The sequence below is a fragment of the Mercenaria mercenaria genome, chromosome 17 (genome assembly GCF_021730395.1).
Source record: "Mercenaria mercenaria strain notata chromosome 17, MADL_Memer_1, whole genome shotgun sequence".
Taxonomy (NCBI): domain Eukaryota; kingdom Metazoa; phylum Mollusca; class Bivalvia; order Venerida; family Veneridae; genus Mercenaria; species Mercenaria mercenaria.
Window position 1 is genome coordinate 46,745,667 of NC_069377.1, and position 13,666 is coordinate 46,759,332.

At 33.9% G+C, this 13,666-nt stretch overlaps 1 protein-coding gene across 1 annotated transcript; it reads left to right on the forward strand.

Annotated features, from left to right (window-relative positions):
- The first annotated feature begins 1,284 nt into the window (after positions 1-1,284).
- On the forward strand, positions 1,285-11,327 carry LOC123536239 (PDZ and LIM domain protein 1-like). The gene is made up of 3 exons (XM_045319233.2): positions 1,285-1,791; positions 6,203-6,351; positions 9,355-11,327. The coding sequence occupies exons 1-3, from the start codon at positions 1,693-1,695 to the stop codon at positions 9,431-9,433; spliced, it is 327 nt and encodes a 108-aa protein (XP_045175168.1). The 5' UTR covers positions 1,285-1,692; the 3' UTR covers positions 9,434-11,327.
- Positions 11,328-13,666: the final 2,339 nt, after the last annotated feature.

A 13,666-nucleotide genomic window follows, 5' to 3' on the forward strand; every position in this document is an offset into this window, starting at 1 on the left:
AGCTCAAGAGTCCAACATTCTACCCATGCACTACGTGTTGTGCCTTTCTTATGTTTAAAGAATTGGTTATTTCAATGAACAAGGTAAATAGTTTATTCATAAAGTTTGATTTGAATTCAAACTCGAGACAGATTTGAATTCAAACTCGAGACATAACTGAAGGGATTATCCCGACATTGAACATTGCCAAAACCTGGTAAAACAGCGCGTCTGTCAGGAAGAAAAATGATTCTTTCAGACAAATTACGAATCTGTTTTCGTCCCATGGTATTGAAAGTCCAGATATATTTTACATTTCACGCAAATTCAAATACAAGTAAGGCGGAACGCCAGACAACAAAAAAGAACGGAATCCTTTTAGCGCCATATTCAGTGATCGCATTCTAATGTGGCGAGATTTGAATCCTTGAAGTATGCAGTATATGCCCATTACGCTATAGTATGAAAATTATAGGAGGAATCAGGTATTAAAAGAAACTTGGACATAAATATGTGACAATGCGGATGCTTATCTCTTATTTTTTGAAATGTAAACGTTTTTCACGGTTCAGAGTTCAGATGCACGAAATTCAACATTGGATCTGAAAACTAGACATTAAACCATAGGAAGGCCTTGATTGTCTTCATACTTACATACCCATTGAAACGTTGCTGGACTTCATTTATCAGGGTACTAATGAACCTGACGTCATGCGGCAATTTGACGTCATAATGCTCCCTTACGTCAAACGTTATTAATCGCAGAATATACATAGCATGACATTCTTCTTTGTTTGACTGGCAATGAAATAGAGGCTAGAATGCGTCATAAAATTTTTACGATAAAGAATATCTAATCACCACAAAATATTGGATAATTCAAGATAATTATGAAGGCCCTGTTAAAAGAAATCATGGTTTAGCATATTTATGAATACGACATAGAATCGTTGTCTTCTTTCGTCCGACTCGCTTTAGTGTCTCTTCTTTCTTTTCTGTAAAAAAAAAGAACTAACAACGTATCCACGAACAGCTTTCAAATGCTACTTCAATAATATATAACAAAAAAGCTTTTCTCTCGTTATACATATCTGATGAAGGCCGAGTTTCTCACAGAGTTTACACAAACAATTTAGTGTGTTTTCCCTTAAACAAAAATTGATAAAACTGACATCTCGTTTTGCGCAAACAAATTTGTTAGAAGATATTATTTGCGCATTATATGAAGTATTTACCTAAATTCTGTATGAAGCAATATACAAATCTATAAATAACATTCCAGAAGTGACTGTTCTATCAAACGGAATGAAGTGTGGGAATAATTTGGCATATGTCTTGAAGCCAAACATACCTGGAAAATACATAAACTAGTACCTCACTCAGTCTTATTGTTTTCTCAGCTTCATTTACAATTTTCTCTTTACCTGGGTATAACTGGTGCATGGTGTAACCAGTGTGTAGAGAACGAATATCATTTCTCCAGGTTTTTGGTGGAATCGGCAGAAAACGATAGCATATACCACCTGCGCCAGGTGATAAAAGATTTTTGGAATTTTGTAAACATAATAAAAATTGGAGTATTGTGGAAATATATTTAGAAGATTGAATTTTATTGTAATTTGTGGAAACGTTTCTCGGAGATAGTGAAAAAATCCGAATTGACAAGATTGAATTCCACTGTTGGGAGTATACTTAGCGAAAAGAAATAGGAAAATGACGACGGTGAATTTATCAAGGCAGTCTATAAACCAACCATGGGGTATGAAGATCTGTGGGGGTCGTGATTTTAGGGTACCATTACAAATAAAGAAGGTAAGTTGTCATGTTTTACGTCCCAAAACGATATTTTATTGAAAATTTTAACCGTACATTCAAGATAATGCATATGAAATTAAGGGGAAAATATAAATTGCGAGAAAGTCATGGTGTATGTTTTAGCATTTTTATTTCAAAAGTGTCCAAGGTTACAGATGTTCGGTGTCAATTTTATCTAGGGAACTTGTGAGGCTATTATGCGGGTTTGACTGCATGAATATTATATTGTGAAAATAAATAAAATATCAGAGAATTTACATGGTGAAAATCTTTCGGCTTTGATAATTTGTCAAAATAATGGATATATATCAAAATGTTGCTAGTTTTGGAGAAATCCACAGAAAAAAATACACAGAGCAGACAGTGATGTCATCCAACCATCAAAAATTGGTAGAAACACAAATGTCATGGATTCGACATAAATTTTGACAACTTCGAATGTAAAAAAGTTTGTTCTGCAAAATCATTTGAAATGAGCTAGTAACTGCTTATTTCTTCCAATATGACTATTGGCACCTGAAATATGAACTGATGCCCTCAATGTCTAAGTGTTCTGATATTAAAGGGTCAATAGTCGTTTTCCTTGGTTGAATAATTTTAACCATTGACCACTTAAAGAGAACTAGTTGTCTATATTGAGCACATGTTTACTAATGGGTCAATCCCTTAAAAATGTGAAATGTCATGTAATAACATATGCATACTATGTACCGGCGTTTTTATAATGAGTCATGTAATAATATATAACAATACTTGATGTACTGTAATAACCTCTAATGAGATGATACTAATTGGTAAAGACTAAAACACAAAAAACACAATACGAGATTACATGGAAGAGCCATATGGTAGCACTGCTACTAATTTTATCACTAATATCAGGTTCTTGAAAACTTACCCAGAACTACCTATTGTCTGACAACTACATATGAGCCGCGCCATGAGAAAACCAACATAGTGGGTTTGCGACCAGCATGGATCTAGACCAGCCTGCGCATCCGCGCAGTCTGGTCAGGATCCATGCTGTTCGCTTTCAAAGCCTATTGGAATTAGAGAAACTGTTAGCGAATAGCATGGATCCTGACCAGACTGCGCGGATGCGCAGGCTGGTCTGGATCCATGCTGGTCGCAAACCCACTATGTTGGTTTTCTCATGGCGCGGCTCATATATACATTGGCAAGATATCATCAGTTACTACCAAAATACCTGTTCAAGACTAACTCATCTAGAAAACATGTTTCCGTAATGCCAACACCATTAGCAGTCAGCTGGAAGCACTACCATCAATATACCAAACCTGGTTAAAGGGACACGCATTCAGGCAGTCTGACGTTGAAATGCATACAATGTATCAAAACTTATTGATGAATATTTATGTCCATGTTTTATAATAAAGTACAGCTATTGTCAATCAAATTTTACAGCGTGGCTGACGCCAAAAAAAATGTTTTTTCTTTAGAATGCATATAATATTTGAGCGTTTTATATAAATGAATTCTGCAAGAACTCAAATGTGTTGCTTTGTTTTATTCTTGTACGTAAAAATACTAACAAATGAAAGTAGTTTTTTTTTCTAGAAAGAAGACATCATCCGGGGCCTTGTCTCTTTAACATATTATATATAGGATCAATGTATTGCTGATAGTCGAAATTATTTTATTCTCACAACAACGTACTGTTTTCTTTTTTCTTTTAGTACGCCCCTGTGATTCACTAAAGTCTGTAAACTGGGAGAATATAAGTTATGTTTTATTTATTTTTATTGTTTTAGCAATTTTGTAAATCTATCAGCGGATCATTTGCGAAGTGTTGACAGATTGTGAGAGTTGCAAGTGCATGATATATCAAACGTTCATCAGAGTTATGTATATATCTCAGGCACGTGTTAAGGCCAAAAGTAGTTATGCTGTGAAAGTGCATTTTTCTTCAAAATGTGTAAAATCTGGCAGTTCTATTAGTTTGACCTAAAAGTAATGAATAACTTCATGTACAAATTTCATAAAGATACGGTCGGTACCTTACCTTAGTGCCAGGTGTATGTTATTTTATTAACTCGAAATTTTAAGATACTTGCTCGAAATTTTGAGTAACTGTTTCGAAATTTCGTGTTTTTTTTCTCCACCGTAATATACGTAGATATATAGATTCTGGTCAAGATAAGGCACCTTGTGTAGCCCTCGGGTAGCCCCAGAAAGTTATATTTTACTATATACTGTTTATACCACTAAGGATCAATTTGTTCATAATACGTTATTTCAATTTATGTTACATACTTAGGATGAATGTTATTACGTTAGAGGACCATGTGTTAGGCTGGCTATAGCCAAATATGTTATCCTCTTTAAATAAAGTTATTATTATTATTGATATTATTATTATTATTATTATTATTATTATTATTATTATTATTATTATGTAAGGTGACTGCATGGCAGCGTTCGCTGTTGAAAATATGATTTTAACCATGTTTAGTCCGTAACGTTTGAACCAGTAAGGCAAGGAAATATAGACTTACCCTATCTGACCGCGTAGATACGAGTCCGACAAAAAAAAAACGGTTACTTAAGTAGCCCAAGACTTTGAAGAGAAGTCAGAGGTGACCGGTGTTCGAAGTTAGCAGTTGATTAAAGAGGTCCATAATCCAATCACGAAACAAATGGTCCTTTAATATGAGAGTGAACAGGTGTATCATGTTACATTTTGAGAAAAGCAGGCGAAAAAAAAAAAACACAACAGAAGTTAAGTTAGAAATACAACCTGAAAAATACGAATTTATTAGGCGTAAAAAAATTGTTTGTTTCCGGTATCCCGACCTACCCTTAATTTTTGGCCCGACCCTAAATGTTTTTATGGCCTTGGAGAATATTTTTTTCAACTTTTTAACAAAAAGATGCAAAACTGCACTTTTTATGCTTTAAACATGGCCAGTGATGTTAGAAATCAACTTACTGATGCTCTAAAGGCATAACCCCCTTATTTGTAATCATTTTTTGACAAAAAAATAATTTCCGAAAAGTCTCCCTTAATAAAAACAATTTCCAAAAAAAAAAAAACATTCCGACCTACCTACCCTAATTTTTTTTAGCATGTTACCGGAAACAAAGAATTTTTTTTAGGCCAAATGCTGAAAAAAAAAACATGTTATACCAAATCAGTGGTTTCATGTTCGAAAACAAGATAAACCAAAACTTTACCCAAGAAATACAAATCTTTAGTACAAAATCCCAAACAGAGTCATTTTTTTTTTTGCTTACTCACTATATAAATTTATACATTTGAAAAGGATTTTCTATATTTGAAGTAAAATCTAAAAATAAACTTCGTCCAAAAAGAATAATCCAGAAATACAAATTTCAAGCATGGAAATAATTCTCCGAGTTATGGTTCTTGGTCCACTTTCTCATCTAATAATGATGAATGACGATTAAGTGGTCTACAGACAGCTTTGATAGTTTTCGAGAAGAGTTAACATGATCAAAAAGGGTTGCGCAAAAGATATTTAACTTTGGACATGCACGGATGCAGCATTCATTTAAAGACTCGTAAAAATACTTAGCTATCACCTATTTTATATGCAGTGGTCTCTGAAGGTAAACGCTGCAGAAGTTAGGATATTCAGCAGTAATTCATACATAAAACAGTAGGTAGCTCAGCTAATAGAAAATGTAGTAATCAAGTTCAATTAGCGTTTATCTAATTGCTCATTGAGTATCGTACACTGATAACTCTACTAGCAGGTGCACTGATAATTGCAGAGAATGCGTGCATGTACACAGTGCCATCATAACAGAGACACAAAGGATCTATCATACTATATCAATATAAACCATTTACTTCTGTTCATTGATCTTTAATTTCATCACAAGATAAGATCAAGGACAGACTGACATCAGCCGTTTTATTTTTAAAAAATAAATCTCCCTGCCAAAAGATCCTTTTTAATAACACTTTCTGAACATTATCTCTCGACTTTAACGAATGAGCCAAGAAAAAGTCTCATTGGCAGAAATATGAAAATATGAAAAAATATAGACAGACTGTTGAAAGTCTAGACATGTTCACTACCACAGATTGTGAAAAAAAACTAATATATTTTTACCAATAAACCAGCCAGGCTTTTATGGTCTCATGGCATTTTTTTTATTATAAGACATTTTAATTGCTTAATTTTCAAGGATGTTCGTGTTAGGCAATAATGTCTAGACGTATTAATTCGATTTAGAATAAGATTTAATCAAGGTATACAAGTCATAGCATCAATCGTGTCTGGCATCATATTATATTGTGCTTTAATTTAGCCGAAAAAAGGACAATTTACCGACGTTGTCGCTTTATTCAGCTTAGAAGGTGTATAATGTAATTTCTATATAATTTATCAAATGATGTAGAATAAAATTTAATCTTCAGGTTGACCCAAACTCGCCAGCAGCCGGGTACGTTAACAGTGGTGATGGAATCAAGGCTATCGGGGGAACCAGCGCAGATAATCTGACACATATGCAGGCCCATCAGCTCATAAAAAGTGCCGGAAACCATCTACAGCTCACAGTGCTACAGTAAGTTGTTCAAACTAATTCAGAAAAGCCTAGGAAAGCCTTTATGGTATTGCAGTTTTCTCAAACTTTTACATGAATTACTATAATCACGGCTTCCGAAGCAATAGAAGTGATAAATGCAAAATAAACGATGAGTGTAACCACTACTTTCTCACTTTTTAGTTCGATAATCTAATAAGACTACACTTACAGTAATTGCATTGGCGGGACTAAAGTATAATAAACTCTTATCATTTGCACCATTAAATAACGACCAGATATTTATTTTGAAGATCCATTTGAGCCGCGCCATGAGAAAACCAACAATGTGGGTTTGCGACCAGCATGGATCCAGACCAGTCTGGTCAGGATCCACGCTGTTCGCTTTTAAAGCGTACTGCAATTAGAGAAACCGTTAGCGAACAGCATGGATCCATGCTGGCCGCAAAGCCACTATGTTGGTTTTCTCATGGCGCGGCTCATATATCTTCCAATCATAATGTAGTCAAAGGTACACCTATGTTTAGCACTGGAACTGCAGATGCAGTTCCTCTAGAACAAACATATAGGTCTAACCCATATCAAAACACGGACCATGATAGACCCAAAACATGATGAACTTGGTTATCTAATGTTATATATACACGTTTGGTTTTAAAGGCCTAGATTCACTACTAAATAAGTGTCCCCCGCCCCCCCCCTCCCACCCCAAATCCAATATACAACTCCCATCTTATCTGCTGCTTATCAGCGATTATGCAACAGTAACTGATTAGAGGGCAATTAGCACAGCAGGGACCCCAACTAGACCATGAAGATGTGTGCAGTGGAGTTGAAAGAAATTAATTTTTCTTCAGTGAATGTGGAATGATAATAATAAAAGTTATTATTTTGATATTATATGATATAATAACTATTACTTTAATGTAATAATAATGGTAATAATAATAATAATAATAATAATAATTGATTATTATTATCATTATTATTATATTATATTATATATAGGATGATAAAATATACAGTAATAATATTGAAAATAATAATGATAATAAAACACAAGTATAGTGAAAACTTTATCAGTTCTTTGTGCTGACCAACAATATTTTGATTTTCTTGTATTCATGTAATCAACATTATTTGAATATAAAATTACTGTGTTCCATCTATATTCAATTTTCATTTTCAGTATGTTGCCAAGTTACTTTTTCATGCTTTGCTTTGTAAGTTTGAAATGCACATTCTGTTTTCAGTTTTAGACAAATATTATTTACAGTATTCTGCAAGTATTAGATGAGTGAAAGTCACATTTTTCTGAAATATCACAATTCTCCAGACAGAATTTGAAAAAATAAAAACTTGCGTATTTCTTTAAGTATTAAGTTTCTCATTATTTCATTATTGTGGAAATAAGTTTCTGATTATTTTATTATTGTGTCTGATTAAAAAATATTTTTCTTCACATAGAAATGCAAAAAAAAAAGACTAGTATAACTTTAAAAGTTATCAATTATTATTTAATTTAAAGTAAATTACATTGTTTCCACTTCTCACGAATTGATACACTTGTAAGGTAGACTGACTCTCCAATAAACAATGACCCTTGTTTATTGGAACCATACTGTGATGGTCATTAGCCCCCAACTGTGCAGGTGAAGACAGAAATCCCTTGGCCCACTGCCAAAATCTAGGCCTTTAAGAAATAAATACACACAAAAACACTTTTCTCTATTCATTTGACGTCAGTTTAGAGGTAAAAACGTAAACAGTATATTTTTGTCTCTATTTTTCTTACACATTCCAGTTTATCACTGTCGTGTAAAGATATCAGGTGGATCTTGTATCCCTGACTTGCTATCAGTTCTCTCTAGGAAACTGCTTAGATTGTAATCAGCACATCTGACTGTAACAGTTTACAAGAAAGTAATAAGTCCTGGCAAATAACATTGATAAATATTTTCTAATGCCTACCAGGTATATCAGCACGAGATACCTGTCGGCGTATGCTGGAATTTACATAATGCCTACTTACAAAATGTAGTAGATGATACAGACATACAGAAACAAACTTAAAGACTGAATGTTCTCTGTATATTTCATGTATGTATTAACCACAATTATTGTTACAAAAAATCACATGAAGATGGTCTCGCTGTTATCAGTATCAGTACTAACCCAGAAAATTACAGACCAACCTTTTTATTTCCGCCGTGTAGAGCTGTGATGGTAGGCTAACTGTAGATCGCAAAAAATATTTTTCGCTGAGCTTGTATTTTGTCATTGTTAGCAAAATGTTATCCAAGTGCCAAAAACTCTAACTGCAAGTGCAAGCTATTTGTATCTGTATAAAAACAAAATATACTGATTTTTAAAGGGAAAGGCAATGCTGTTCATATTTTAACTCCATATCATTAAAAGAAAAGAAAGAATTTTCAAAATCGACTTAAAAATGAGAAAGGTATGAGTATTTAAATATTTGATCAAAATGGCAGCCATTTTGTTTCCATGGCAACAAAAAACAAAATGGCGGATTTATTAAATTTCTGAATACGTATTTGAATTAATTTCTCTACATTTTCCAGCTATAAGGAAAGAAATTACCATGTTCCACATCTTACACCCAAGAAACATATGAAATTAATCTATTTAAAAAGTTATTTGCTAAATAAAGAATTCAGCAGTGTGTAAATGACGTCATAAACGCACTAAAATGGCTGCCTCCATGATCAGCCATTTTCTTGAATTTCAAACTGCCATATCTTTTTCAATAATGACCCGATTTTAAAAATTCTTTCAGCGTCATGAAAGGCTTGATGATGGCTTTCATATCAAATTAACTTATTTTCAGGCTTTCCTTGGCCTTTAAGTTAATGGTTCCGCATTGACAATTATCAATTTCTGTACGTATTCTCCGTATACGACGGCCTTCTCCGGTTGTTAAAGAATGCCGAAATCCTATACGGAAAATACGTAAATGCACGGAAATTGCCGATTGTCGTTACGGGTACATGTTCTACATTGCAGGGGCCATTTCAAGGAAGTAACAGGAATAAAGCCAAAGGGTCCTATCAAGTTTTCACCATGGAGAAATAAACAACAGTAGAAACGTATATCCAACAGTGAAACATTGGTCAGAAAACAACATCTGCAATTTGTTATGCTCCAGATTTCGAGTTTAATGAACACTAAAAGCTTCAGCAAAATTTAGAATTTTTTGACTGTTGAGAATTTCCGTGATGAATATGTACATTCCAACTGTTTAGTTCTGTGGGAAAAGTCACGGAAAACTTTATATAACACTTACTTCCGCTAGCGGACGAAGAATGATCTGCATCCCTATAGAGGCCACAATGGATCTGCATTAGAATATGTTTGCTGCCCCAATACCCAACCCAAATTTTGAACCAGAACTGAAGAACTTATCGTGTGATTTTTTATTTTTATTTTTTTAGTTTTCTCGGCATTTTTTGCCTAAACTAGCATCTATTTAATGTTTTCAAAAAAGGTGGTAATACAGTCAATAATAATGATTTTTACTTGATTTGAACTGAACAGACACATACAGGAATAGTTCGAAAATGGGAAGTGCAAAGTATTAATAAAAAGCAACAGTATCACACGATGCCGGCTGTGAGATTGATGAGATTGACATAACGTTTATTATGTTTTGATCACCATATCTAATGCTTGATTCACATTATTATGTAACATATTGTGACTCTATTTTTATCTTTCAAAAATAATAATAGATGAAACATATATAAAATTGTAAACGGATAGGCAGGCGGTAGCTATTATGACGTTAAACCTGTTTCTTTCTTATGTGCAAAAAGCGTTAATTTTTTCCAGTATCTATGTTAATAAATCATTTTCTTACAGTACCTTATTCTACTCGACAAAATTATAAGAACAAAGAATGACTTTTCTTCGAGTTTGTTTCTTTTATAAAAGAAAAAAAAAAACAACTCAACAACAACAAAATATTCAAACAACCGATTATGGTAAGAATGTGTTCCTTATAATGTGAAGCAAGCAATAATATAAGCAAACCAGTGATTTCCGTCCTCTGCTGAAAATAGTCTTAAATCACTTTATGTTTTGTATATCGAGGTGACCATATCTGTATTTCAATGTGTGCATTATTTTGTTCCTTCCAGTGTATATTTTGCATTTTTGTCATTATACATATTTAGATTTTTTTCTCGTAGAGGCTACCCTTTGGTTAGGGCTTAATATATTTATCGCATATGATTTTTGTATCCTTTCGAATAATATTTACAGAGTGTAAAAATGTCTTTTTCCAATTGTACAAGATTGTCTCGTGGTTCACCAGCTGAATACTTGCAGTAATTTTTACCTGCAGTCTTGTATCTCCCTGTAATGACATTTTCTATCATTTCGAACAGTGAGATGCAAGTCAGCTACAATAATCCGCGATTGGTTTAAGACTTAGAACACTGTATTCAGTACTATTACGAGTCGGTACTTTAGACTTTTAAGATTGTTCAAATTTTCATTTGCCCTAAATTAACGCAATTTAAAGACATTTTATACCAGTATACCCAGCAAACATTGCATATATACTAGTAGCCGACATAGGACCGAAGCGAATTTCAGATTGGGCTTCACCTCAATTTACGCAGTATCAGTCTGGCATAGTTTTCGACATATATCAGCTGAATGTCGGCCCTATGTCGTTCCAATATACTAGTGTTTGCTGGGTAGGTCCCAATAAATAGAAAATGTTCTCTGCAGAACGCGACATACGATAAAAAAAAATAGAAAAAAAAAGAATATTTGTGCAAAAAATTTGTTTTATCTCTGTGTAAATGACAGTTCTATTCTCTGTTTAATTAAGACAGTTATGTAAATTTCTTTGTGAATATTATGATTTATTGTGTGCTTTACGTGTTTACAGTTGCAAATGAAATAAAGGGATGTTTAGAGTTTACATTATGTATGGATGGAAAATAAAGACAATTTACGTTTGAAACCTTTACAGCTGTTGTGTTATTATAATCTTATCAATTTAAACAATATAAATGACAGTATTTGGGCACTAATCACAAGCGGTCGGTCATGAGTTCAATTCTAAATAAAGGCTGGATTAGATATAAATCCCTGTGATATATACGTTAGATCATGCACGTTAAAGAGTCAAGCCAATCTCGGGTATTGGAGTATCTATAATATATTATTCTGGCCTCCAAAACAGTAGAGATTGCCTCTGTGTATGTAGAATTCGCCTTTGTTGTGTATGTAGAATTCACCATTGTTGCCTTTGTTGTGTATGTAGAATTCGCCTTTGTTGTATATATAGAATTCGCCATTGTTGTGTATGTAGAGATTGCCTTTGTAGTGTATGTAGAATGTGTCATTTTTGTGTATGTAGAGATTGCCTTTGTTGTGTATGTAGAATTCGCATTGTTGTGTATGTAGAGATTACCTTTCTTGTGTATGTAGAATTCGCCATTGTTGTGTATGTAGAGATTGCCTTTGTTGTGTATGTAGAATTCGCCTTTGTTGTATATATAGAATTCGCCATTGTTGTGTATGTAGAGATTGCCTTTGTAGTGTATGTAGAATGTGTCATTGTTGTGTATGTAGAGATTGCCTTTGTTGTGTATGTAGGATTCGCATTGTTGTGTATGTAGAGATTACCTTTCTTGTGTATGTAGAATTCGCCTTTGTTGTGTATGTAGAATTTGCCATTGTTGTGTATGTAGAGATTGCCTTTGTTGTGTATGTAGAATTCGACTTTGTTTTGATGCAGAAATTGCCTTTGTTGCATATGTACAAATCGCCTTTGTTGTGCATCTACAAATCATCGGATCCTCTTTGATATGCCAGCTGACTTACTTATTTTTACAATTACACTAAATAAAATTCTTTTTAGAAAAAGTCAATAATAAAAACAAGAGGGCCATGATGACCCTATGTCGCTCACCTGAGTTGATCTGGCCTCCTGACCTAGTTTTTGACCCCACATGACCCAGTTTCAAACTTGACCTACAGATCATAAACAAGTGGGGCCTCTAGAGTGTTAACAAACTTTTCCTTTGATCTGGCCAACTGACCTATTTTTTGACCCCACATGAACCAGATTCAAACTTGACCTAGAGATCATCAAGACAAAAATTCTGACTAATTCTCATGAGTTTCAAACTTAAACTTGTGATTTCTAGAGTGTTAACAAGATTCTCCTTTGATCTGGCCTAGTGACCCAAAATGACCCAGTTTTTAACATGACCAAGAAATCATCAAGACAAACATTCTGACCAAGTTTCATAAAGATTGAGTGCACAACTGTTGCCTCTATAGTGTTCATAAGCTTTTGTTTTGATTGGACTGGGTGACCTAGATTTTAACCCCACATGACCCATATTCAAACCTGACCTAAATTTCATATAGACAAACATTTTGACCAAGTTTCATAAAGATTGAGTCACAACTGTGGCTTCTAGTGTTCACGAGCTTTTCCTTTGATCTGGCCCACTGACCTAGTTTTTGACTCCATATGACCCAGTTTCAAACTTGACCTAGAGATCATCAAGACAAACATTCTGACCAAGTTTCATAAATATTGGGTCACAACTGTGGCCTCTAGTGTTCACAAGGCAAATGTTGGAAGGACAACGCATGTCGCACCGCCGCACAATAACCGGTCACAATAGCTCACCTTGAGCACTTTCTGCTCTGGTGAACTAGAGACAATTTAATCTATAAACCCCTCAACATTATACTCCCTGTTTATATGGCAGATCTCTTTATTTATACTGAAAATTGATCATTGAGATCAACTTACAGTACAAAATCCTAAACTTGAATTTCTCAGTAAATCTTTACCTAACTCGGGATCCAAACTTCTCTAGGTGGGCAACAAACTGCTACCGAGTCTGTAGTATTTATTACTGTTCATTCGCTTTCTTTGCAGTGTTATTACACACTTATGTCCTTTTCTGTATAATATTATGTAATCTCTCATTGTACACATTCTTAACCATTTTCAATTTTGTAACTGTATATTTGTTCATATTATAGAAACTCAAGGGGGAAGACTGGACATGCCCCTGTTGCCTCTTGAAATAAAGTCATTATTATTATCTGTCAGTGTTTGTAGAAATCGCCTTTGTTGTGTATGTAGAAATCGCCTTTGTTGTGTATGTAGAAATCGCCTTTGTTGTGTATGTAGAAATCCCTGTTTTGTGTATGTACAGATCACCTTATATTGTGTATGTGTATAGTTCATAAGTAATTTTTGTCACCACCAATAACCCATCAAACAGATTCCTCCAAATTGTCAGTAATTTTAGTTGAAGGAATGGAGACTTAAACT